This window comes from Acanthochromis polyacanthus, chromosome 18 (assembly GCF_021347895.1).
Source record: "Acanthochromis polyacanthus isolate Apoly-LR-REF ecotype Palm Island chromosome 18, KAUST_Apoly_ChrSc, whole genome shotgun sequence".
Lineage (NCBI taxonomy): Eukaryota > Metazoa > Chordata > Actinopteri > Pomacentridae > Acanthochromis > Acanthochromis polyacanthus.
This window is the reverse complement of record NC_067130.1, coordinates 23,229,351-23,256,437: the sequence shown is the minus strand read 5'-3', so window position 1 is coordinate 23,256,437 and position 27,087 is coordinate 23,229,351. Positions and strand designations below refer to the sequence as shown.

At 41.6% G+C, this 27,087-nt stretch overlaps 1 protein-coding gene across 8 annotated transcripts in view; it reads right to left on the bottom strand.

Moving 5' to 3' along the window:
• sptan1 (spectrin alpha, non-erythrocytic 1) overlaps window positions 1–27,087 on the bottom strand; it is an 80,534-nt gene that overhangs the window by 463 nt on the left and 52,984 nt on the right. For 5 of the 8 annotated variants that reach the window (XM_022217959.2, XM_022217963.2, XM_022217961.2 and 2 more), the window contains 27 exons: window positions 25,180–25,324; window positions 24,895–25,076; window positions 24,648–24,747; window positions 24,359–24,556; window positions 24,131–24,277; window positions 23,937–24,040; window positions 21,779–21,941; window positions 21,455–21,469; window positions 16,478–16,609; window positions 15,450–15,587; window positions 15,257–15,361; window positions 14,212–14,420; window positions 14,013–14,133; window positions 11,400–11,521; window positions 11,168–11,300; window positions 10,958–11,056; window positions 10,680–10,839; window positions 9,797–9,873; window positions 9,484–9,693; window positions 8,998–9,294; window positions 6,961–7,073; window positions 4,262–4,279; window positions 1,696–1,750; window positions 944–1,140; window positions 794–847; window positions 567–713; window positions 39–186 (listed from right to left, as the gene is read on the bottom strand). In XM_022217959.2, coding sequence (XP_022073651.1) covers window positions 39–186; window positions 567–713; window positions 794–847; window positions 944–1,140; window positions 1,696–1,750; window positions 4,262–4,279; window positions 6,961–7,073; window positions 8,998–9,294; window positions 9,484–9,693; window positions 9,797–9,873; window positions 10,680–10,839; window positions 10,958–11,056; window positions 11,168–11,300; window positions 11,400–11,521; window positions 14,013–14,133; window positions 14,212–14,420; window positions 15,257–15,361; window positions 15,450–15,587; window positions 16,478–16,609; window positions 21,455–21,469; window positions 21,779–21,941; window positions 23,937–24,040; window positions 24,131–24,277; window positions 24,359–24,556; window positions 24,648–24,747; window positions 24,895–25,076; window positions 25,180–25,324 — 3,589 coding nt within the window. Of the gene's footprint in view, window positions 1–38; window positions 187–566; window positions 714–793; window positions 848–943; window positions 1,141–1,695; window positions 1,751–3,752; window positions 4,068–4,261; window positions 4,280–6,960; window positions 7,074–8,997; window positions 9,295–9,483; window positions 9,694–9,796; window positions 9,874–10,679; window positions 10,840–10,957; window positions 11,057–11,167; window positions 11,301–11,399; window positions 11,522–14,012; window positions 14,134–14,211; window positions 14,421–15,256; window positions 15,362–15,449; window positions 15,588–16,477; window positions 16,610–21,454; window positions 21,470–21,778; window positions 21,942–23,936; window positions 24,041–24,130; window positions 24,278–24,358; window positions 24,557–24,647; window positions 24,748–24,894; window positions 25,077–25,179; window positions 25,325–27,087 lie in introns of those variants that run through there. The other 3 variants (XM_051938236.1, XM_022217960.2, XM_051938235.1) reach the window with 3 other exon arrangements.

The following is a 27,087-nucleotide window of genomic DNA, read 5'->3' as shown; positions in this document are numbered from 1 at the left end:
AAACTGAATGTACATGCAGAGCAGTGAGCACATCTGACCTGGTAGAGCTCTTCTTTAGTGACATAGGGTTTGTTCTCAGTGCTGAGGGCTCGGAAGGCGCTCTCGATCTCCTCACTGGACTTAACGTTCTCTGTCTCACGGCTGATCATGAACGCCATGTATTCCTGCAACGACACGTTTCCATCCCTGCAAACAGATTCCTTGGAGTTAGCAGCAGATACAACTGTTCACCAAAAACCGACAAGCATTACAGCCTTGTAAATGCATCGATGTAATTTCCTTAATTACAGAACCATCGATGGACAAACATGGTAGAACGGCTTAAACATTCATAACCCAATGAAATAACTGTAAGATACAATATTTGTCCTTTTTAAAATATTTATGTACCATGCTAAAGTAAGAACTTTTGCATTGTTAGTCACTGTTTTGGGGCCTGTCAGATTCTTTGACCTGTTGCATTTAAGGTTAACTTGTTATAAGTGCACACTGTGCAAAACAAAAACTGAAGTAATAATAAATAATATGAATTCAGACTTGATAAAGCAATGTCAAACGTGTCAGACCTATTAGGATCCACAGTGTCCAGTATGGACTCGAACTCAGGATCAGGTTCTCCCTCTTCCACCATGGGCAGGTCATAGCCCAGTGAGCGCAGGCATGACTTGAACTCCTGATGGTTCAGACGGCCTGACTTCTCCTTGTCGAAATGCCTGCATAGTAACAGGTAAAGATAAGGATTTGACTTGGACCAAACACAAAGAAGTCATAAGATCAGAAGAAATCTACTTACTTGAACATCATGCTGAACTCTTTCAGAGCCTCCTCTGTCACTCCAGTGGTGTTTCTGAAAGAGGGAGGAGGAACATGAATGTAAAATTTACACAGCTTTCATATGACTAGTAGCACTCCCTGAACAGTGGATTTGAATGCCATAGTGTACCTGGCCTGTATTTGTTGCTCCAGATTGTGTTGCATCCTCATTCCCAGTTGGTCCAGTTGATCCCACTGCTGGGCCAGGCCCACTGTGCTGTGCTCTGTGTACTTGTTGTCCAAGATCAGTGCTTCCTCCATAGCTGCACCCAAGTCTTCAATTTTCTTCAGCTGGCTGCGCATGGCACGGATCTCCTGGTGCTTACGCTACACACACAAATGCACATCAACAAAACATGACCCATGGTGTCTTACTACTCAGTGTGTTGGAAGTAGTGACGATAATGAGCGTTTCTGTCAATCAGGTGAACGTGGTCATTGACCGTGCCAATGCAGTCACAGTGGAGACTCAAGAGTGTTCCATGACAGGGGCTTACTGGGGAACATCATCACAATTTCAGATTATACTGGCAATAATATATACTGTATATTTTAGATGTTACACAGATGTCAAGTTCTTTTTTATGATATAACTTTGGTATACTGCAAATAAGACAGTTCTGGGTCATGGTTGTGTTGTTTCCAAAGAGGTGCAAGACTTAATATTGCAGTGACAAATGAGTTTTTACTCATGTGATGAGAGCAAAAATAAATAAAATACAGCACTCTTTAAATATTTTACCATTAAAACATCAAGCTATCGCTGCTTTTTTGTGCAGGTAACAAGTCTCTTGCAGTGTTGTGGTATTCTGGAGGAAAATCCTCTGGGTCAATATAAAAACAGCCTTGAAGACTCCCACACCTATATACAGTAATACTTACCTTGGTTGCCTCCAGCTGGGACTCCAGGGTACCAGACTCTTCCACCATACATGACCTGACACCAACACAATTCAATTAGAGACGAAGCAGCACAGTCTGGAGAACTACTGCACACACACTGCTGTTAGGAAGACACACATTCTTACTACATCCAGTGTTCCAGAGAAACCTTTCTCAACTATGAGTTAAATAGTTTTTGCAGTTTACTGGTTCTATAGTATGTAATTTGATCTGTCATACCGTGATAAAATGACTTGGAATGCCATTGGAGGTGGAGCTAAAACGCTGTCTTCAGAGCAGAGCTGCTTTCATGCTGAAAGTCTACTGATAACCCAGACCATGCAGGGTTAGGGCTACAGCACACAGAAGTGGGAACTGCAGCCTATCATTAGTAGATCATAAATACGAGAGCTGGTATTCTGTTACAGAAGATGATGTGCACCCAGAAGTCACTGAATATTTATAAAATCACAATGGCCCTGTGGAACGTAACTTATTACAATATGTGGGTGTATTTACATATGTATACACACATACATACATACTGATCAGGCGTAACACTATGACCACCTTCCTAATATTGTGTTGGTCCCCCTTTTGCTGCCAAAACAACCCTGACCCATCAAGGTAAGGACTCCACTAGACCCCTGAAGGTTTGTTGTGGTATCTGACACTAAAATGTTAGCAGCAGATCCTTCAAGTCATGGACGTTATGAGGTGGGGCCTCCATAGATCCAACTTGTTTGTCCAGCACATCCTACAGATGCTGGAATGAGATCTGGGGAAATTGGAGGCCAAGTCAACACCTCAAACTCGTTGAGCTCTCAAACCATTCCTGAACCATTTTTGCTTTGTGGCACAGCACATTACCCTGCTGAAAAAGGCCACAGCCATCAGGGAATATTTCCATGAAAGGATGTACATGGTCTGTAACAATGCAATAGGTGGTATGTGTCAAAAGAAATATCCACATGGATGACAGGACCCAAGGTTTCCCAGCAGAGCATTGTCCAAAGCATCATACCGCCCGCTTGTCTTCTTCCATAGTGCATCCTGGTGCCATGTGTTCCCCTGGTAAGCGACGTACCGGCACCTGGCCATCTACGTGATGTTCAAGAAAATGTGATTCATCAGACCAGGCCACCTTCTTCCATTGCTCTATAGTCCAGTTCTGAATCTCACATGCCCATTGTTGGCGCTTTCAGCGGTGCACAGGGGTCAGCATGGGCACCCTGACTGGTCTGCAGCTGTGGAGCCCCCTACACAACAAATTGATGCACTGACACCTTTGTATCAGAACCAGCATTAACTTCTTCAGCAACAGCAGCTTGTGTGTTGGATTGGACCACACGGGACTGCCTTCTTCGCAACATACATCAAAAAGCCTTGGCCGTCCATAATCCTGTCACCGGTTCACCACTGTTCCTTCCTTGGACCACTTTTGATAGATATTGACCACTCCAGACCAGAAACACCCCACAAGAGCTGCAGTTTTGGAGATGCTCTGAACTAGTCGTCGAGCATCATAATTTGGTGCTTGTCAAACACGCTCAAATCTATAAGCTTGCCTATTTTTCCTGTTTCTAACACATCAACTTTGATAACAAAATGTTCACTTGCTGACTAATTTATCCAACCCACTAACAGGTGCCATGATGAAGAGATAATTGGTGTTATTCATGCTACCCGTCAGTGGTCAGAATGTTATGCCTGAATGACACACACCCACACACGAAATGGAAATTAGTGAATTGCAGTTTTCATTCCTGAAGTACAGACAGTAAACTGTGACAACTACTCAGCTCACTGTTAGTGCTGCAACTAACGACGATTCGACTAATCGTCTGAGCACAATACGTCATCAAAAGCGGAAGTGAGTGTGCAATGCAACAGAAATCACCGTCCGACCGGAGCGCGGAACAAGGACGGACATCGGCGCTGCACCGTGCATATATTATGTATGCACGGTGCAGCGCCGATGTCCATCCTTGTTCCGCGCTCCGGTCGGACAGTGATTTCTGTTGCATTGCACACTCACTTCCGCTTTTGATGACGTATCGTGCTCAGACGATTAGTCGACGCGTCATTAGTTGCAGCACTACTAAATGTCTAAAAGCAGTGCTGACTGCAGCCTGGTGTTTTGAGTGGGACGACTTGGTGATACATGTTAGTACAGCAGGAAGGTGCTAAGTACACAGGGGCCCAACATGGTGTTTTTAGACTTGTGTGCATGAGGTCACACAGCTCTGAGGGCACTGCATGAGTCAGAAAAGCAAAAGAAAACTGAGCAAGGCTTGAAAGAGTTTGACCTTCCAGAAAGATCATCAGCAACTTGGTACTGATAGACACAGATAACCCGTCGATATGCTATGCTATTCAGAGAGAGGATGGGGGAAAGAAGGACGAGAGATTAAACATCAGACAAAGAAATGGAGGGAAACATCTACACCAGGAAGAAAAGATGGTGATCATTTCAAAACAACAACCACCTTTGACATCAAGATTTAGTTTCATCATTGTTTTCACACACATTTAATCAAATATATAAAAATAAAGTGATATTAACCCATCCAGAAGATATGTCCTGATTAGCACAGTAATCCCAAGCACCAGCGAGGAAGCAGCCACGAGAAAGGAGGGGAGAAGGAGAGAGAGCGAGAGAGAGAGAGAGAGAAAGAGAGAGAGAGAGAGAAATACATGTTAACAACATGAGGCGACAACTGACTGCAGACAACCCAACACTAGTGTGGACAGTGCTGATGTGTTTTGTGTCTTGGTTTTGCCAACAGACCTATTTAATCTGTCAGTTTAGCAAGAGAGCAAACACATCACCAGTGAACTCGAAGTATGCTGAGATTTTTCACAGATACCAACAAGGCAGAGAGCAACATCACCATGCAACAGACATTTTCTTCACAATCTATAAAAAAAGGACACTTCCTGCTGAGCACCTATTTTTGTTTAACCGTCTGAAACTCAAAAATTACCAGTGAGTTTGAAGGGAATATGTCTTTTAAAAACCAATTATTTTTAAAAATGTAAATAATAGTAAGGAACCGTAAAAATCAGCTTTTGGTTTTTGGTCAGAGTTTCAATTTTCCAAAGGTTCTTTAACTAATCATGTACAGTGGGTACGGAAAGTATTCAGACCCCTTGAAATTTTTCACTCTCTGTGTCATTGCAGCCATTTGCCAAAATCTAACAAGTTTATTTTATTTCTCATTAATGTACACTCAGCACCCCATCTTGACAGAAAAAAAACTGAAATGTAGACATTTTTGCAAATTTATTAAATAAGAAAAACTGAAATATCACATGGTCATAAGTACTCAGACCCTTTGCAGTGACATTCATATTTAACTCACATGCTTTCCATTTCTTCTGATCCTCCTCGAGATGGTTCTGCTTCTTTATTGGAGTCCAGCTGTGTTTAATTAAACTGATTGGACTTGATGAGGAAAGGCACACACCTGTCTATATAAGACCTTACAGCTCACAGTGCATGTCAGAGCAAATGAGAATCATGAGGTGGAAGGAACTGCCCAAGGAGCTCAGAGACAGAACTGTGGCAAGGCACAGATCTGGCCAAGGTTACAAAAGAATTTCTGCAGCACTCAAGGTTCCTAAGAGCACAGTGGCCTCCATAATCCTCAAATGGAAGAAGTTTGGGACGACCGCAACTCTTCCTAGACCTGGTCGTCCAGCCAAAAACCGAGCAATGGTGGGAGAAGAGCCTTGGTGAGAGAGGTAAAGAAGAACCCAAAGATCACTGTGGCTGAGCTCCAGAGATGCAGTCGGGAGATAGGAGAAAGTTCCACAAAGTCAACTATCACTGCAGTCCTCCACCAGTCGGGACTTTATGGCAGAGTGGCCCGACGGAAGCCTCTCCTCAGTGCAAGACACATGAAAGCCCGCATAGAGTTTGCCAAAAAAACACATGAAGGACTCCCAGAGTATGAGAAATAAGATTCTCTGGTCTGATGAGACCAAGATTGAACTTTTTGGTGTTAATTCTAAGCAGTATGTGTGGAGAAAACCAGGCACTGCTCATCACCTGCCCAATACAATCCCTACAATGAAACATGGTGGTGGGAGCATCATGTTGTGGGGGTGTTTTTCAGCTGCAGGGACAGGACGACTGGTTGCAATTGAAGGAAGGATGAATGCGGCCAAGTACAGAGATATCCTGGAGGAAAACCTCTTCCAGAATGCTCAGGACCTCAGACTGGGCCGAAGGTTCATCTTTCACCAGGACAATGACCCTAAGCACACAGCTAAAATAACAAAGGAGTGGCTTCAGAACAACTCTGTGACCGTTCTTGACTGGCCCAGCCAGAGCCCTGACCTAAACCCAATTGAGCATCTCTGGAGAGACCTCAAAATGACTGTCCACCAACGTTCACCATCCAACCTGACAGAACTGGAGAGGATCTGCAAGGAAGAATGGCAGAGGATCCCCAAAATCCAGGTGTGAAAACTTGTTGCGTCATTCCCAAGAAGACTCATGGCTGTACTACCTGAAAAGGGTCCTTCTACTCAATACTGAACACAGGGTCTGAATACTTATGACCATGTGATATTTCCGTTTTTCTTTTTAATAAATTTGCAAAAATGTCTACATTTCAGTTTTTTTCTGTCAAGATGGGGTGCTGAGTGTACATTAATGAGAAATAAAATGAACTTTTTTGATTTTGGCAAATGGCTGCGATGACACAGAGAGTGAAACATTTCAAGGGGTCTGAATACTTTCCATACCCACTGTATGATGTGCATTTCTGGCAGTAAAAATGACCAAATCTGAGCTTAAAACCATACTATTTCATGAAAATCTATTTCTTCTACAGGTGTCATTTAAAAATTTGCCAAAAACAGTTTTCCACAGGACAGACAGGAGAGAAAAGGCAAGGATGGATCTGTGAACACTTGTCTATGTTGATTCTAGGTTTTTTCTCTTTAAAAAAAAATAATCAAAGAAATTAAATTTGTTTTTTTCTTTTTTATGATTTCTGGCATTCTAATTATGTCATACTATACAAACAATGAGCTTTAGTCCTCTCTACTTCTATCTATGGTTGCCTCATTTACAAAGAGGCGCAGGACTTCCCATTACACTAAAAATGAGCCCACAGTGAGTGAAAAGGCATCAAGAGCAAAAAGGCCCAGAAACAGCTCAAGGTTTAGAGGGTTACCAATTAAAAAAGAGCTAGCTGCCACGAGGCAGACTATAAAAATGTCAAGATTGAGTTGAAAGAACTCGCCCTCTACCTGGTCTCTTGTAGCCACTGGTGGAAAGCGTTGGCATGCTGAGCAAACTCCTGACGCAACTTGTCATTTTCTTCTTGCCTCCTTTGCTCCTTCTGCAACTCCAGTTCTCGCTCCTACACACATTTACACACACAGGACAACAATAGAAAGATGAACTGCACTGAAAACATAAAAACTTTAATTCTGATCATAAATTGTTACACTGTAAACTCAAACTTAGATTGTCTTCAAATCACAGAAAAGGATTTGTATAGTCCCTTTCAGGCATGGAATACATAACATTGCTGGCTTCATTACTCTTGTTAAAAGTGAGGGTGATTCTTCAGACATAGGACACATTGCCATTAATGTTACTCACAGCCTCTTGCCGAAATAGTCCCCACAGAGCTGGAGAGAGTGACAGTGCGCACGTGGTATTTGTAATTCACACAAAATTAGAAAATATACAGTTGATGGAACATGCAAAGCAATGCAATTGCGGAAACAAAATCCAAACTCATAACAGCTTAGGAACTGCCTGGTTTATTTCTGATTTCTTAAAGAATGATACTCAGGACTCAACCTGAAGATGGCAACGATGTAACTAAATATTTAGCTGCAGCTGATAAACTTACACAGGGCGATCTGTGGTTGGCTCCTGACCTGGACAGATCCGCTCTCCATGCTGTCTCTGATATCATTCATAGTTAATTTTATGAAATCACCAGTTCTGTTGTTCTGTGTTCAAATGTGCACCTCTTTCTCTCTTTACACACATAGAGCCTGCTGCTGTCTGGTGCTGCAGGTCAGAAATAAACTCAAAAGGAAATAGTCCTGAACAGGTAGAATGAACAAACTTCAGCTTCTGTTAATGTTTACTGGAGGAAGAAAAACAAAACAAGACTTGGATCAAATTAATTTTCCATGAGTATCAGTATTCTAAGCTGGTACAGTCTGTTTTCTTTGCAAAAAAAGTTTTATTATTATTAACATTTAATTTGTAGCCTAATTGATGTGAAATTATACAACAAAGTGAAGGAGAACAGTATGTTGTGATTTTGGCACACAAACTATGCATTAAGCCTCTTTGTGATGTTTTTGGACAAATATTGGTGCTGAAATGAGGAAAAGGTCTTTCCTAAATCACTTCACACAACTCCAAGCGTCACTGCTTATGGGTGTCTATCTATTAACCCTCATCAGTACACGTGGCAAAACCTACGTCATCCGTACACTTGGCGTCCAGCTGGACCTCAGTAGTATTTCATCTGTTTCACATTTCTGTACCTGTCCATATCCTCTCAATGTATATTTTCCTAAAACATATGTCATCTATAGATACAAATATGAAAGAAACAATGAAATTACTATTGATGATTACAAACGTGTATTGCTTACTATATTAGTGTAGGAACTCCTGAATTGAAATGAAACACAATGCAACTGAAGCAGTCATCACAAGAGCGACACAACACAAACATAAACAAATAAAAGATGCACAGTCTTTCTGGGGATCTGGCTGGGGTCTGTATGTACACCAAATGATTTTTCTATCCATACATCACAAACCTGATGAAATGAAATAAGGTTTGGTGTATGTGATGGCAACTATGTGGGTGACAGCTACCTAAAGGGACAGAAAAATCCAACTTACAGATTAAAAATTATGACAAGTTATATACCACTAGGGTCCGCATGGACCCCAGGTGTACTGTTAAGGGTTAAAGTGGTGGCCGAGTTCAGACTTGTGCCGTGTTGAAAGGGATGTGAAAGTACTACTAGATCAGACCTTGCAAGATTGCTGGCGTGACTTTTACGGAAATGTGACCAGGGTGTTCATTTAGACATAAAGCTGATACATTAAGTTGCCGTCAGATTAACAGAATGAAGTGCTAGAAATAAAGGGGCTTATGAGATTTACTTCATTTTCACTTTATGGTCTTTGATCCTTGTTTCTAATTAAATGTGATCATTTGTACAGAGGGTCAGAGGAGAATGTGACTGAAAACATTGGCGGGCTGTATTTGTGATTATGTGCTGAATTTTTCATGTATAGACCTTGATGATCTTCTGCAGGTTCCTCCAGGTCTCCTCCAGGGCCTCCATGGTGAACCAGGTGTAGGGGTTGGACATCACCTGATAGCTCTTGATCTGCTGGTCCAGCTCTGCCAGCTGGTTGAAGTCAGCCTGAGCTGAGCTCAGTGAGGAGCGGAAAGCCTCGTGGGCCTCACGCAACGCCCGGATCTCCTCCAGAGAGTTGCACCTCACTGGGTCTGTCAGATCTTCCTCTGCATTCTCAAACCAGCTGTTGAAGGCTGATGCCTTCTTAGCAAATGTCAGGAACAGGTCTTCAACCTTGGGTGGGAGTGGAGAAGATGTGATCGTTAAAGCAAGCTCCGTATACAGATGAGATTCCTTTACGCTTGATTAAGGTTTGTTCAAAGACCTCTGCTTCTATTGTTTTGATTCATTAAATTTCTGAAGCGCTTTCTGAGAAGCATTGACCACCCTGCTTCATTACAAAACCATCTCAGATCTCTTTACCTTTCTGAAGTGCTCCTGAGCTTCCAGAAGCTTCTTCTTGCGAGCAGCAGAGTTGGACAGCAGCTGGTTCCAACGTTTCATCAAGGCAGCATGACGGGCTTCGATGGCTTTTGACTGGACATGCTTTGCAGCGAGCAGCTGGTCTTTCAGAGCTGTAATGTTAGTAATTCCCTCCTGCTGGAAGGCCTGGAGACCAGCATCAAATGTTTCCTGTAGACAGAGAGAAAAAGACACGAGTGATGGTGACAATGAGAAAGCAAAGAATAACATAGTATGGAGAACAAGCAGAACACTTATTCAGAGGAGGGCATACCTGTTTGGTGAGCAGAGTCTGCACAGAGGACAGGTCTCTGCCATAGTCATCTGTCTTCAGGCTGTTTTCTTTCTCACCTAAACAGAAACCACATCAGTAGTTGAGAGATAATACCAAATCCCGGATACTGTCCATCTATCATACAGACTGACTGTAGCTCACTCTTTTCAAATGATATTTTGAAGATGGAGTTTCATATTTGGGCACATGATTAGCATAGTGTAGAAAAAAAAGCTGGAAGCAGGGCACAACAAAATAGCTGTTTTGGTTACCCCAAAACTGAAACAAATAGAGCCGTTGTCCTCTCATCTGCTGATTGATTTGTTAATATGCACTTATCTAACTAAACTCTCATTGGTTGGACTATTCTTGGTGCGACTGTCATGAGAAAAGTGCTGCATGAACAGCCTTCCTGGACTAGCCTTCCTATTTATCTTTGGCACCAGGAAGAACAGACTATCTGTGAACACCCTGACATTTTCACAATTTTTAACCGGCCCAACCTGACGGAGACTAAAATCTGACCTTTTTAACATTTACTCTGAGTCATCTCTAGAACATATGATTTAAAGGAGGGGAGAGTTTGAATATCTGTAGCCAATGATACCCTGAAGGGCAAGAACAGTCTCTGCCCTGCTCAGCTTCTGTCTGCAGAATAGGTTCACAGTTAATGGTCTCTGTACACACAAAGGTACTAAGCCATTGCATCTCTGGAGAAAATATATTGTAATGGTGGGTTTTTCAGTACATCTTAGTTTTTCGAAATGAAACCACTCTATGAAATTGTAAGGTCTTGACCTTAAAGTGTCCCCAGATGGTATATGTTGTAAATTGAAGCAGTATAACTAAAACTGAATTGAAGACAGAAGTTCTATTTTCACACCAATCCAGGATTCCACCACATCAGCCTTCCAGTTAAACTGTAGGAAGGCAGAGTTTTCATCCAGCTTGGCCTTCCTCTGAGCTGCTGCCCTCTCCAGCTCAGAGACTTTGCCTCGCAGAGCCGACATCTTGGCACTGATGTTGTCCACATGGTGATTGTTCTGTTGTAAATGTAAAGAAATTGCATTAAAAACCTTTACTTCTGCACTCATCCACATAGATAGTTACGCCACTCCTTGTGAAAAGTGGCCTTTTTTGTCTGCATATTACAGTCAGTACCTTCTTGATAAGCTCTTCTCCATTAGCACACACATCATTGACTCTGTCCCTGTGTACGGTGAAGTCCGTCTCAAATGCTTCATGCTTTTTCAGTAAGCCCTGTTAAAACAATGTTTTTCCTTGACAGTTAGCGAATCGCATCATCCCTAATGATCGTGAAAAACAAGTATATGTGGATTTATAATGCAGAAGTTTGAAAGAGAGAAGCACCTGCACAGCAGCCAGTGTATCTCCATAGTCTTCACTCCCCACAAGATTCAACTTCTCATTAATCCAAGCTTCTTCCTCTTCCACATTCGCCACAAACTGCTGGTACTCCAGCGACTCTTCCAGCCTCTGTCCCCTGGAAGTAGACATACATATTTGCACATCTTTTTCTATCTGTGTGTTTGCATCATAGGCTGCACTTGTCCTGTGTATCTGTATAGCACGACAGGTCTACCTTGCTCCCGATAAGTCTTTCAGTTCCTTCCAGTGGTCCACAAACTGAGCGAGCCTCTGCTGGATCTCCTCCTGGCCGATGGTGTTGTCATCAGACAGCTTTTTCCCAGTGTCCAGCACCGACTGGGAGCACACAAAACACATATCCAATTACTGCATGCAAAAGCCACAGTATTTCCCAGAACAGAATGTGGACTATATCCAACCTGTACAGGTAATTCAACAGCCTGACAAATGCGTCTATGCACATTATACAGGACATTTATGATCAGAAACACAAAGTTTTGAACAATATTTGTAAACACCATTAATATCATGACAGTACTGATTTTCCAATGACTCATAATTTTGTCAAAAATATAAATACAACAATTTGAAAGATCAGTTTGGTGAGGCATAAAGTTGTGGTAATCTAATTTTCTTAATGCCATGATCTCTCACCTTGTTATGAGTGATGATAACTGACTACAGCTGCTGACTTCTCAGAGAATTTAAATAAGTCTCATTTGATACACTATATTTTTGACTCAGCAGATTTTGTCATATTTCCAGAGGACCTTTAATAAATGTACCAAAGAATCAAAATTCAAGATTGTTTTTTGTGACAAATATAAATATGTTATATTTGTAGGGAACATCGTGGTCTTTGGAATTCCAGAGGAGATGACAACTCAGATAAGAACACACTCTCTTAGGATGGGGGTCTAGGACCCGCATCAAACTGTTATTTTGGACATTAGACAGATCCAGAACTCTCTCCTCTCCCTACAGAACAACCCCCAGTTTCTGGAAGAAAATTGGGACACATGTATTTCTTTGTGTGCTTTCATTTACAGTAAAGGACTCTCAGACCTCCTGCAGAGGGATGGAGTTCCCTGCAGAGCATTAACACCTTGGAAGAACCATTTGAAAGACAATGACTCTCACTGTGAGAGTCATGCTGTGAATGTTTTCTTTTAATCAACTCTCAAGCCAAAACCCCGTTCTTCCCCCTCAGGAATGCTTTCTTCCTCTCAGCAGGATCAGATAAGGAGAGCCGTAAAATTTTATAACCCCCCTGGAGAACTGGTACCAACTTTTAAACTGAAACAAAACATACTCAAAATTCATATTTCTGAGATGTATTTTGTGTTTTCAGGTTTACTAAAGTTACAGAAAGGACTTCATCTATAACATATTCAAAAATTGTGCTTTTGTATAGAGTAGAACCAAACATTAAATTTTGGTGTTTAATCCAATTTCTTCCACAGTCCCACAGTGCCCCCTACCGATGGCGAGAACACAATAATGTCAGAATGAATTCCTAATATTAATTGTGAATTCTTGTGTTATTCAGGTTGAAAAGGGTGAATTTGTGATATTCATTACCATATGTATAACATGTAATCATATCTTCACTGTGACATATAGTTTTCGTATCTAGAGCACATTCACATATAGTTTTATTGAATTAAATAACTCACGCATTTGTTAACCTGTATAATCCGGCATTTGTTCATTTTTGGTTGACGGGATTATGGTGAAGAATAAACAGATCGCGTCCGCGTGTTTAATATCATGTATTTTAGTTCATTCTTAGCCAACATCAATTCCCCTCTCCTCTGAAGACAAAGGAGAGTGATCAGGTTACTAGAAAGAATCGCGCCAAAGCATCCTATCCACGCCTCCAGGCCGGACAAACTGATAAAAACGGACAGCGCCCTGTTCTCGCCCTCTTCCTCTTTTGTCCTCTCTCTGACTTGCTCCAAGCACACTGTGGAGCATCTAAAAATTTCCTTCTCTAAGACGTGTACTTTTCTTTAGCTTCTGAAGTTCCTTTATTCCAGAGTTTGGTCTCTTTCACCAATTCGTTCTGGACGTTTTTGTAATTGAAGATAGACATTTTTGCTCACTTTCAATGCAAGCCTGAACTTATTTCTTTTCCTTGAGCTGTGATTTTTGACAAGAACTGATAGAACCAGTTTTCCATTTTTCGTAATTTTTGCGGCTCTCCAGTCAACATCCGTTTGGCTATTACTTGGCCAAACGGATGTTGATCCTCATCTTCTAATATGCTGATTTGAACCTGATCCACACACACACACACAATCCCACATACGCACACACACAGACACACATATCCACGCACGTACATATACGTCACATTTCTCACTGTACATAATTCACAATAATTCACATAATTGTATTGTTTTGGTAGAATAGTTAATGTTTTCACTTAGAACAATCCACCTTCTTGTGAGTTTTCTGTGTGTGAGAACTGAGATCAATTTCAACTGAGAATTCTAGACTTTCAGATATCAGACTGATCAACTGTATTTCAACAGGAATCTCCTTGAGATTCTGCCTAAATTAATAATTTCCCTGGATACCCGGGGTGGTGCCCCTTTGACTTAACGAGTGCAAAAATAATCGCTTTAGTAGTTATCCTACATATTGTATCATAGCAAATAAAGAGTTGGAGGAGTCACTGTAAATTCAAGACTGACAAGATATACATGGTCTTTACAAGTGTAGAGAAACAGGAGGTCTCACCGAGTCTACTATCTCTGGTCACCTTTTTGCACATTTAAACTAAAGATCTCTGTGAAGAAATACATTGAACAGAAAACGCTACCTGAATGGCTGGCTCATGGGCTCCAAGTTCAGCCTCCAGCCTCTTGTGTTTCTTCCTCAGATTCTGTACTCCTGTCAAATCACGTCCGTAGTCCTCCGAACTCACAAGCAACTTCTTCTCTCTGTGTGGAGTCGGGGCAACAACATGTAAGTTAAAATTGAGATTCTCCTCAAGACAACGTTAGAGTGGATCTTCTTACTTGATCCAAGACTCTTCATCATCAAGGTCCCTGAAGAACTGATGCAGACGGTGGGACTCGTTGAGTTTAGCACGACGACCAGCTGCCATGCTCTTTATCTTGGCAAAGCGGCCATTTACAGCATCGCGCTTGTCCTTCACCTGTGAGGTGTCAAAAGCGTTGCTGGCCATAAGGCTGTCGGCCTGGCCGTTCAGATCCTTCAGACGATCCTGCAGCAGAGAGAGTGGTGGTCAGTGCCTCTTATTGTATTTAATTTGCCACTGCACAGTGTTGTGAAGGAAAAAACACTCTCTTTCCTTCTAAGGAATTTGCTTGCAGCTGTTAGGTGAAGACATCATACAGGTTGCAACTGTAAACTGCAGTAACCCTAAATCATCTCATAGATCCTATGAGTCACCTCAAATTATTCTACCTTATAACCCTGTTCCTATTTACTTCTCCTAAACTAAGGGTGTGAGCACGTTCAGGCCTTCTCTCCTGCTAATATGTACATGAGAAAGACAACTGCTGTAGGAAGATGATAGGTCAGGACTCCCTTACCTGGTCAAGATTAGATATCATTTAGTCTGATGTGCCTGAGCAGGAAAGTTGTCACCATGTGAGGTTGTAACCTAAATATGGCATTCCTCCCAACCCAATATATACCCAAGATCAAAGAGAATCCTCAGAACTGATGTTGGCAATGGTCCATGAATGTGCTGCTATGTTGTATCACTTCTCCTGACGTCAGTAAACCTTATTCTCAACCTAAGACATCTGAGTCTCCAGTGCATCTCTATGTCTGCCTCCTCATCCTCTCTTGACCTCGTTGAAATTCCACAACAGGTATAATCTTTGCTGTTTCACCTCTATTATACACTATTAACAATTTCTGTTTCCAACTAGGCCTTTTCAAATATTTTGTCACTACCAACTTTCGATTAGGAGATTCTATAATTTGTGTCATGAGTCTAAAATACAACAGTGTTCTTTAATAAGGTCTTGGGTGTTCTCTGAGGAACAGCTGACCCAAATGCAGAGACATCTGTGACAATGAGCTGCATACCTCATGGGCAGAAATATCAGCCTCCAGCAGCTGGTGTTTCTTTAGCAGGTTGTTGACTGAGGCCAGATCTTTGCCATAATCCTCAGAGGCAAGAAGAGCTTCCACCTGAGAGACGACACCATGCATGAGCCTTTTGAGATCATCTCCTGAGCATTAGTCTATCAGTGTTTGTGTGTGCCATGAAGAATCTCACCTCAGAAAGCCAGAAGTCAAAGTCCTTGATTCCTGTGTTGAAGTTCTGCTGTTTGTTAGCCTCTTTGAGTTTCTGGCTCTTTTCTGCAGATTTGTTAACAAGGAACTGCCACTGCTCATCTAGAGCACCGAGGCGAGCCTGGAAACCAGACAAGTTTTAAAAAGTTAAACAATCTAAGAAAAATATCAGACCAATAATGTGATTTAAATGACCCTTATTTTCATTATCTACGAATTTATCTTAAATCTTCTTGAGTCAGATATCACTGACCTTTCACAATCATAACAAAAAACTGGGTTACTGCAGATTTCACAAACTTAATTGTAAGATTTTTGAAGACATTTTTAATACCACAGAGTACAGTTCACATTTTCACCCACTGTGATCTTATTTTTCATTGCAATATAAAGTCTTGCTAGAAGTAGAGATCTCTGAAATTGTCTTTTATGCAGTATGATAGATATAATGCCAGAAATCCTAAAGAAAAAGACCCCCAATAACACAAAAACAAAGCGGAACTTCTGTGATCAATTATTTCACAAAAGTTAAAGAAAACTGAATTAGCTTGTCCAATTTTTTCCCAACTTTCTCCAGTTTTTGCCCCGAGGTGTTAAAACACTGCAACTTTACATTCTACAGATAATTTACTAGTTACATTTTCCATTACTTTCCATACGTGTGAGATTTTAAACGAGCCATTACATATTAGATTATAAGCACAGAACAGCATTTCACTAATGAGTAGTTCATGGGAATGTCTTCTTTTTGGTTTCTGATTGTCAATTTGAAGACTTTTTGAAAAAAGATAAAATGTCTTCCAAACCTGCCAGTGGATTTCTGGGTTCAGAGGGTGAATATGTACAGATAGCCTTATAATTATATAGTGCTTTTCCAGTACTTCCTAGCAACAGTATTTCACATGATAATTTATAATTATACCATTTATTAGAAATTAATGTGATGTATGTAATGCACTGAACCGCCTCTTGATATGATTCTGTTGTACAACATTAACAATATGCATATACCTTAACTGCATCCTCGCTACCGGCACAGGCTCCTCTCTGGATCAGGGCGTTGCCAGTGTCAATAACTCCACGGATTCTGTCTGCGTTTGCATGCAGCTCGGCCTCAAATGCCTGATGTTTCTGATGCTTACTCTGATAGCACACACAGAGGCAGAAGAGACACAGCATGAGAACCACAAGCTCCTGGCTTACACACGTGGACAAAATTGTTGGTACCCCTCAGTTAAAGAAGGAAAAACCCACAATTCTCACTGAAATCACTTGAAACTCACAAAAGTAACAATAAATAAAAATTTATTGAAAATTAAATAATCAAAAACAGCCATTACTTTTGAATTGTTGATTAACATAATTATTTAAAAAACAAACTAATGAAACAGGCCTGGACAAAAATGATGGTACCTCTATAAAAGATTGAAAACTATTTGACCAGAGTGACATGATTAACTCAGGTGTGTCATTTAATTGACATCACAGGTGTTTCCAAACTCATAATCAGTCAGTCTACCTATTTAAAGGGAGACAAGTAGTCACCCTGCTGTTTGGTGAAAAGGTGTGTACCACACTGAACATGGACAACAGAAAGCGAAGGAGAGAATTGTCCCAGGACATCCGAAAAAAAAAATTATAGACAAACATCTTAAAGGTAAAGGCTATAAGACCATCTCTAAACAGCTTGAAGTTCCTGTGACAACAGTGGCTCATATTATTCAGAAGTTCAAGACCCACGGGACAGTAGTCAACCTCCCTGGACGTGGCCGCAAGAGGAAAATTGATGACAAATCGAAGAGACGGATCGTTCGAATTGTATCCAAAGAGCCCAGAGTAACCTCCAAAGAAATTAAAGGTGAACTCCAAGGCCAAGGTACATCAGTGTCGGATCGCACCATTCGTCGTTGTTTGAGCCAAAGTGGACTTCATGGGAGACGACCAAGGAGGACACCACTGCTGAAAAAAACTCATAAAAAAGCCAGACTGGAATTTGCAAAAATGCATGTTGACAAGCCACAAAGCTTCTGGGAGAATGTCCTTTGGACAGATGAGACCAAACTGGAGCTTTTTGGTAAGGCACATCAACTCTATGTTCATAGACTCAAAAACCAAGCATACGAAGAAAAGAACACTGTCCCTACGGTGAAACATGGAGGAGGCTCAGTAATGTTTTGGGGCTGCTTTGCTGCATCTGGCACAGGGTGTCTTGAAAGTGTGCAAGGTACGATGAAATCTGAAGACTATCAAGGCATTCTGGAGAGAAATGTGCTGCCTAGTGTCAGAAAGCTTGGTCTCAGTCGCAGGTCATGGGCCTTCCAACAGGACAACGATCCAAAACACACAGCCAAAAACACCCAAGAATGGCTGAGAGAAAAGCGTTGGACTATTCTAAAGTGGCCTTCTATGAGCCCAGATCTGAATCCCATTGAACATATGTGGAAGGAGCTGAAACATGCCATTTGGAGAAGACACCCATCAAACCTGAGACAACTGGAGCTGTTTGCTCATGAGGAGTGGGCCAAAATACCTGTTGACAGCTGCAGAACGCTCATTGACAAATACAGAAATCGTTTAATTGCAGTGATTTAGATCCAGATGTGTTAGCTAACTATAGACCGATATCCAACCTACCATTTCTCTCTAAAATTCTGGAAAGAACAGTTGCAAATCAATTATGTGAACACTTACAAAGGAATAATTTGTTTGAAATGTTTCAGTCAGGCTTCAGAGTGCATCATAGCACAGAAACAGCTCTAGTGAAAGTTACTAATGACCTTCTCATAGCATCAGATAATGGACTAGTCTCTATACTTGTTTTGTTAGATCTTAGTGCAGCGTTTGACACAATCGACCACAACATTTTATTACAGCGTCTAGAACATTCAATTGGCATTAAAGGGACAGCACTGGACTGGTTTAAATCCTACTTATCAGATAGGTTCCAGCTTGTGCATGTCAACAATAACTCTTCTGAGCATACTAAAGTTAATCATGGAGTTCCTCAGGGTTCTGTCTTAGGACCGATACTTTTCACATTATACATGCTTCCTTTAGGCAATATTATTAGGAAGCATTGTATTAACTTCCATTGTTATGCAGATGACACACAATTGTATTTATCTATGAAGCCAGATGAAACTGATCAGTTAGCTAGACTGCAAGATTGTCTTAAGGACATTAAAACCTGGATGACTTTTAACTTCCTACTGCTAAATTCAGACAAAACTGAAGTCATTGTATTTGGCCCCAAACATCTTAGAAACTCGCTTTCAAAGCAAATAGTTACTCTGGATGGCATCACATTGGCCTCCAGTACTACTGTGAGGAATCTTGGAGTTATTTTTGACCAGGACATGTCCTTTAACTCACACATAAAGCAAGTCTGTAGGACTTCCTTTTTTCACCTGCGTAATATTGTAAAAATCAGGAACATTCTGTCTCAGAGTGATGCAGAAAAATTAGTTCATGCTTTTGTTACTTCCAGGCTTGACTATTGCAATTCCTTATTATCGGGTTGTCCAAATAGTTCTCTCAAACATCTACAGTTGATCCAAAACGCTGCTGCGAGAGTACTGACAGGAGTTAGCAAAAGAGATCATATTTCCCCTATACTTGCTTCTCTTCACTGGCTTCCTGTTAAATCCAGAATAGAATTTAAAATCCTTCTTCTGACATATAAAGCTCTTAATAACCAATCTCCATCATACCTTAAAGATCTGATAGTACCTTATTATCCTAGTAGAACTCTTCGCTCTCAAGCTGCAGGCTTACTTGTTGTTCCTAGAATTTCTAAAAGTAGAATGGGAGGCAGAGCCTTCAGTTATCAGGCGCCTCTCCTGTGGAACCTGCTCCCAGTTTGGGTTCGGGAGGCAGACACCCTCTCTATTTTTAAGACCAGGCTTAAAACGTTCCTTTTTGACAAATCTTATAGTTGGGGCTGACTGGGTGACCCACAGGGGTTCGGCTTGTGTCTTCATTTGCACAGCTGACTCCTTCTTGGACGTCCCTTCGTTCTGCCTCTAGTCATGCTGCTATAGGCCTAGGCTGCTGGGGGACTTTTCTTGACGCACTGAGCCCTTCTCTATCTACCTTTACATTTAATATGTATACCGTTATTGCAGTACATTCACTCTGTTTCCCCCTGTGCTATTTCTCCGAGTGTCCCTGGTCCCAGAGCTGGATGCTTCAGATCTGCGGTTGATGTTCCACCAGCTGGTCCAGTCTCCACCATGTCCACTGTGGGATGCTGCTGCTGGCCTTCCTCCGGCCCTCTGCTTCCAACTCCCTTTTTCCACCAGTCAACTCTGCATTGCCTTCACTATACTGTTATGCTAACTTACATACTGTTTGAATTTTACTGCTAGCTATATATGGAGTATGTTTAATGTCAGAGCCGTACATCATAAGAGTAAATTATGAGTCAGTTTTCAATGTTAGCTTATACTTTGTCTGTGTCACATATCCTGTCATGCATGTATCCAAATGTGTGTTGTGTTTTCCTTGCTTTCCCACCCCTCCCTCTTCTCCCATCCCTCCCCCTTGCCCTCTTCTGTCCTTCTCAACCCGCCCGGCCAGCAGGCAGATGGGTCCCCCCTATATAGAGCCGGGTTCTGCTCGAGGTTTCTTCCCTGTTAAAAGGGTGTTTTTCCTTGCCACTGTCGCCTTTGGGCTTGCTCTGGGGGTCAGGCATTTGGGTTCTGTAAAGCGTCTTGAGACGAGTTGACTGTAATTGACGCTATATAAATAAAATTGAATTGAATTGAATTGATTGCCTCAAAAGGTTGTGCAACAAAATATTAAGTTATGGGTACCATCATTTTTGTCCAGCCCTATTTCATTAGTTTGTTTTTTTTTAATAATTATGTTAATCAACAATTCAAAAGTGATGGCTGATTTTGATTATTTAATTTTCAATACATTTTTATTTATTGTTACTTTTGTGAGTTTCAAGTGATTTCAGTGAGAATTGTGGGTTTTTCCTTCTTTAACTGAGGGGTACCAACAATTTTGTCCACGTGTGTATCTCGAAATATTCAAAACTCTCCTTAAACTAACATGGGCCATTGGATGCTTAACATAAAGCAATGCTTTCATACTTACATTCAGAATAACATCTGAAATGAAAGTCATTTTGACAGAGTTATGATGAACTGTTTTAATTGACCCAATGTGATGTAGCTTATAAAATTGTGTTTTAACTAAAAAAATTAGAAGGTAGCAAACAAAAATTACTTCATTGACTTCAGCAGGAAACGAACTATGACAGACAATGTGTCAAGACACAAAGGACGAATGAAGAACACAAAATGACAACAATTGTGCAAAAGAGTTGACTTTGAGAAAAAATACTGGAGGAAGAGTCACTGCAAAGTTGCTTCCCGTTTGCATCCAGAAACAAATGAAGCAGGATTTGGGGCTAATGAAGTATCTTCAGTTTTAACATTTAGGTTTTCACAACTATGACAATCATTCACTTCCTACCAAAGTACACTGTTGTGGTGAACTACGTTAAACATCTTACTTGCTCTGGAGCAAGCTGAGTTTGAAATAGATTATCGCATATGAAAGCACCGCCTAGTGTCCGATGAGTTCACAAGCTTTTGTCAAAGTTTAAAACAGACATACTACAGCTGTTCTATTATTCAGACTATTTCAATCAGCTTGTCTGTGGATTCAAACACTTGAAGCAAATTTAAAGATAACTCCCCTCCAAGCATTAAAAAATAAAAATGGAAGCCACAACCAGAGACCTTCAATGTGCCAAACAAACCTAGAATAAAATACAAAAAATGAACACAGAATTAAACCAAACATTTTAACTAAATTAAAACCCAAGTGAAAGAAGCTGGCAATTAATAGTACTGATGAGGAACAAACTCAAGATGGACGGAATGCTTGTTTCTACATCGTGTCTACACATATAGCAAGGACATGGACACATGGAGAATAATCTGATGTTAGTCAGCTGACACGCTACAAACTTACCAGCAGCTTGGATAGCTATAAAAAAAAAAAATGGGACAGTGAGAGAAAAATTCAGTCTCACTTCAGACAGGGCACAGTGAGGGATTTGACACAGTTAAAGAGTATCGTCAATAAGACAAGACCGAACAGATTAGCAATTTTAATTTAACCAAGGACACATGACTGACATATTTTGGCTCAACCAGCTTGCTTAGAATTAGTTACCATTACCACGTCGGACATTTACACTCTGACTTGAACCATTTGAGAGGATGCTTTTCAGGCTAGCCCTGCTGTTGGAGCTTTTGTGAGTCAAGTCTGTACCAATTGAGGCTAAGTGTGTACCTGGATGTTGGTGGGATCCTTGTACGACTCATCAGTTGCAGTCTGCAGTTTCTCACTGATCCAAGCCTCAATCTCGTCCACATCCCGGCTAAACTGCTGCAAGGTCTGGGATTCACCTAGCTTAGAACGTTTTTCAATCATCTGGGCCTTCAGACGGCGCCACCTATCAAGCATCATAAAAGGCAGAAATATTGTGTCTGCGTCAGAACAAAGCAAACGGTCTAGATTTTAGTCCAGTCAAATTTTTGAAGGACAGTTGTCAATCTGTCCATAAGTTAAAGCTGCTGTCCGGAGTTTGAATCGCAGCGTCTCCCAAAACGCTGTTGGTCCCACCCTCCCTCCCTGTGATTTCGCCCCTTTATTTGTGCACGCGCGCAGTACATGAGAGAAGTGCCCGGAGTGCTGCAGCATCTCGCCTGTTTTGCTGTTTTCCCCTCTTCTACATTTAGTACATTTAGTAAATAATAAAGGAATTACGTTAGAATGCTGTATTGAGTCTAACTTGTCCTAATACCAAAATAACATGAATCTGCTAGGACGAACGAGTTAAGTTTCAATATGTGATTACACTCGTGTATCCCTCTCGATTACGTTGTTTATCAAACTTAGTGCATTTACGCGTGTATATGTGTTACATTGTTTATTTATTTCTATCTAGAGTTCAGAATTGCATGACTCCTCTGACGAAGAGTGTGTCCCAGACGCCCCAACATCTTCCTCCAGAGGTCGGGCATCTAAACGAAGCCGTCAGGCGGGCTATGGAGGCCATGGTCGGGGAGCGAGGCGAGCACCCCGACCACGGCATCTAAACGAAGCAGTCAGGCGGGCTATGGAGGCCGTGGTCGGGGAGCGACGCGAGCACCCCGAGCCAAAAAACGTCCTGCAGTCTCTTGGCCTGACAAGCCGTGGGATTGGTAACTTTTCTGGAAGTTGCTGAGCCCTGATGCTCTCTCCTCCACAAGCAAAACAAATGTGCACGCGGTTGCGTAGTGCATAGCTCGCCCACCTCTGCATGGGCTTGCTTGCTGTGCGCGTAACCGTTGATTGACAGCATGACAAAGCTGAAGCTCGAACTTGATTGGTCGGCAGCAACCGGCGCTTTTTGGAATAACATGGGGGTCTATGAGAGGAAGGCGGAGCTCAGGAATAAATTTTCATATCGCGTTATTCTAACTTTATATTATAGTATCGAACTAGACTAACACATTTAAGCTTTGTTAAAAAATGATACATAAATTGAAAACAAACGGAAACTCCGGACAGCAGCTTTAAGGTATTCCTAATTAAAAAGAATAGCAAACCAGGTGTAGTGTCTCACACTTGTGCCTTGGTCTAAGGGGTTTTCAATAATTCATACACAATGTACTGTTTGAGTTTCAATCTGGCTTTAGAACAGCACACGTCTTTTTTTGTCTTAAGCTTCCCAGAAAAAAATTCTATTGTGATGGTTTCACTGAATTTTAAGAATGTTTTTACACACCAAGGAAGATATCATCACAGAGTGTTGAGTTCACGTCAGAACCCAAGGACGCGGCATGTCAGGTTCCACAAGGCTTCAAAACAACACCTCAGTCATTCCTTACATACAGTTCATAGGTATAAATGCATATTTGTTTGCTGTATGTTGATGCTCCTGCATTACTGGATCTGGGAAAGATCTCAGGGAGGCTAGAAACACTTCAGACTAAAAGTGCTATTATTTTAGCAAACAGTGCCAGGAAACATAAGTTCTGGTTTTGCAGAACAGGGCATTTTGACTTTTCTATTTAAAAAAAAAAAAAAAAGAAAGAAGAAAAAGATCGATCAAATTATGCTTCGTATAATTATTTGGTATTTCGTAAATGTTTCTTCATTGCATATTGATATTTCTGCTGTCACCTTTACATGTAATCCCTTAACCCTTCGATGTCTACATTTATTTACAATTAAATAAAAAACTTTTTGTTGTGTTTTTGTTTGCTTTCCAGCTGATGCTAAAATAAATGGAGACTGTTAATTTATCTATTACACATAGAACACAGATACATAGATATAATAATAACAACAGATACATAATACAGATATGCTATCTTGGCTGCAGGGTGAATGAAAGACGTATGTTGCAAATTCGCAACAATAGGCGTCAAGGGGTTAAAATAAATTCCCCAATGTTTCCCACCTGTCAAGCACTTCTTTGCGGCGGTTAAATATCTCAGGTTTGGCATAATGGTCAGCTCCAATCAGCTGGTCAGCAAAGGACTGCAGAGCTGCAATCTTCTCCTCCTGTTCAGCACACCAACATTTAGTCACCTATAAAATGCAATTACTGACAATTGCAAAGAATTTCACTGAGGAGAAAAACAGCTTTCTGACCTGCACATTAATGGCCTTGTCAAAATCTTCATGTTTTTTGATGAGGGCCTCCACACTGTCCAGGGAGTCACCCTTGTCGTCGCTGGCAAGGAAGGCTTCGCGAGCTGCCATCCAGTTCTCAGCCTGCTCACAATCCCTGTTGAAAAGCTGTGGATGGACAAAACAGCTGTCAGTGACTATGTGGTAATGGTTTCTAATTGATCACCTCTTGGCTGAATATGCCATTACCTGGAGTTCAAGGCACTGGTCCAACATCATACGACGCTGCACCCAGGCCTTCTCTAGGTCAGCACGCTCACGGTCTAAAGCCTCCAGTTTCTGTTGAATCTCAGGACTAGCATAGTGGCCTCGAGCCAGCAGCTGCTGACCAAACTGTTCAAAGGCCTGGAATGTACCAGCACGAGCATCGATCTCTGTGCGGTGTTCCTGGACAGATGGATGTGAAGTGTAAGATGGGCAATAACCTGCACTTATGTCTGCAGTTGTGTCCAGAAACGGAAGAAGAGAAATTTGATACCTGGTGCCTTTCTAAAAGGGCTTCGGCTCCAGTCACATCTTTGGCCAGCTCCTCTGAGGACACGAGTCCTCGAATGCCATTAATCCAGGACATTAGATCTCTGTTAAGGTGAAGAGGTAGCCAGTTACCATCACACACACAAAAAACAAATGAAAAAACACCAACGACAGCAAACACTACACCTCATTTTCAATATAGTTGTTCTCATCAACAAATTAGTGAGATACAGCAACTGTTCTCTCCTCACCTGAAGTCAGAGAGGAAACGCTGCAGGTCATGGGAATTGCCCAGCTTGTCTTTGCGTTGGTCAGCACGTCCCACCAGGCTACTCCAGGCAGTGTTCAGCTCAGTGCATTTCTCCTGGATGTCATCCACCGCCTCAGGGTGGGACTGGATCAGACGCTCCGCTGTCTCCCCAAGAGAATTTACCTAGGTAGTGGGGGTAGGAAAAATACATTAAAGCTTCAAGAGGAATACAAAATTTGGTGGCTGATGACTTACAATCTCATAAATTACTAAGAGATAATCTGACCTTGTCACCCAGGGCTGCCAGGTCCCTCTCAAAGCCTTCATGTTTGCGCTGCAGAGCCTGGACGCTGGCCAAGTCATGACCATAGTTGTCCGTGTTTAGGGCCTGATTCTTTTCCTCAATCCATTCTTTAGTTTCATCTGCATCCCTGAAGGAACAAAACATAACTTTAATCAAATATTGTACAGGGAAACAGCTTGTGATGTGACATCTGGTTACAGCACGTTTCTGCACACTTTAGGGTTTTACATGTATGTATGTATGCATGTATGTATGCATGTATGTATGTATGCATGTATGTATGTATGGATAGATGGATAGATGGATTAAACCTTTATTAATTGTGGTAGTTTTATCAGAGCCTTTTGTTGGTCGAGCGTAATAAGTGGGAGGGAGCGTAGACCTGAAGGAGAAAGTACAGGTTGAAGGGAGCCGTTTTCATTCTAGTTTTGAAAACAAGTGTCAAAGTTTTGAATTTTTTGTAGGCAGCAACTGGAAGCCAGTGAAACCATCTGAACAGCGGGGTGACATGCTGGTTTTGGCTGCTTCAGAACCAGACATGCTGCTGCATTCTGGATCATCTGCAGAGGTTTGACCACCAGGCATGCAGGCAGGCCTGCCAGTAAAGAGTTGTATTGCTGTTGCATTTTACCCTTAAACATATTGTATGTACTTTTAGTTTTCTTTCTCAGCACTCGTTCCGTGTCTTGCTATGGGACATTCCTCCTGTGTGACTTCATCAGAGGCTCAGACAACATTATGGGAGCCCCAGCTGGCTGGCACTAATGACGATGGTGTCACTAAAGTCTCAAGGGACAGTTGGATTCATTGCAGACATGCAGAACTTTAGGTTATGAACACAAACCCGGTTCTCTGATTAGCATGAGTAAGTGTCTCACCAGACCACCTTGCTTGCTTCAAAACTAAGACAGAGTTGAGCTTGTTTTGAATGACAGCTAATGCCAAGTTACATTATAATGTAGGAGGACTGTGGTATTTGAGGATCTGATGAGGTCACACAGAAGACGTTCCCACAGTGAGACACTCACTGTGGGAATGTCTCCTATTTTTATAACCTGAAATTTTACTGTTTTAGATTTTAGATTTACAAAAATCTAATTCAACTTAAAATTTGGATTATTCATCCAAATCACATTATTCCTCATGACACTAACATTTTCATGCACATCCCACCAACATAGTGCCAGATAGGTAACACTGGCTTAACAAGGGACAAATTTAGCCATCGGGCTGCAACAACGAATCGATAAAATTGATAATAATCGATTATTAAAAGCGTTGGCAACAAATTGCATTATCGATTCATTGTGTCGCGCGATTCATGCTCGTAATGTTGCGGAGCCATCTACTTCACCTGCAGAGCGAGTTGAACAGAGCGAGGTGGAGGCAGAGCAGAGGAGGTATTTTCAAAGGGAAGTAAATTCAACAAGAAGTTTTACCAAACTTGGACCGCCCGGCGACAAAGATGACCCCTGTGACCTTGAAAATGAGGTCAAGGTCACCAAATGCGAACTTGACCTGTGTCTTGTTATGGTACACCTGTGTACCAAATATGGTGAGGCTACATCAATATTTTATCGAGTTATCGCGCGGAAACCAAATTGTTACAGACAAACAAGCAAGCAAGACCATGCAGCTGAAAACAATACCTTCCGGAAAACGATGTTTTGCCGGGTGGTAACAAATGAAACATGACCAGCACGGAGAAAACAGTTTGACCAAAGTGCTTAAAAGTATGGGAGCTTTTCACGCTTCACAAAACAAAGACATGCTGTGTGTCCACTACATGCGAATGCATGCATCTGAAAATCGCACTGATGCCGGACGGTCACGAGCGGGCCACTACGTGGTCACGTGACCGCGCTTTCAGCTTGACAGTCCAGTAGACGA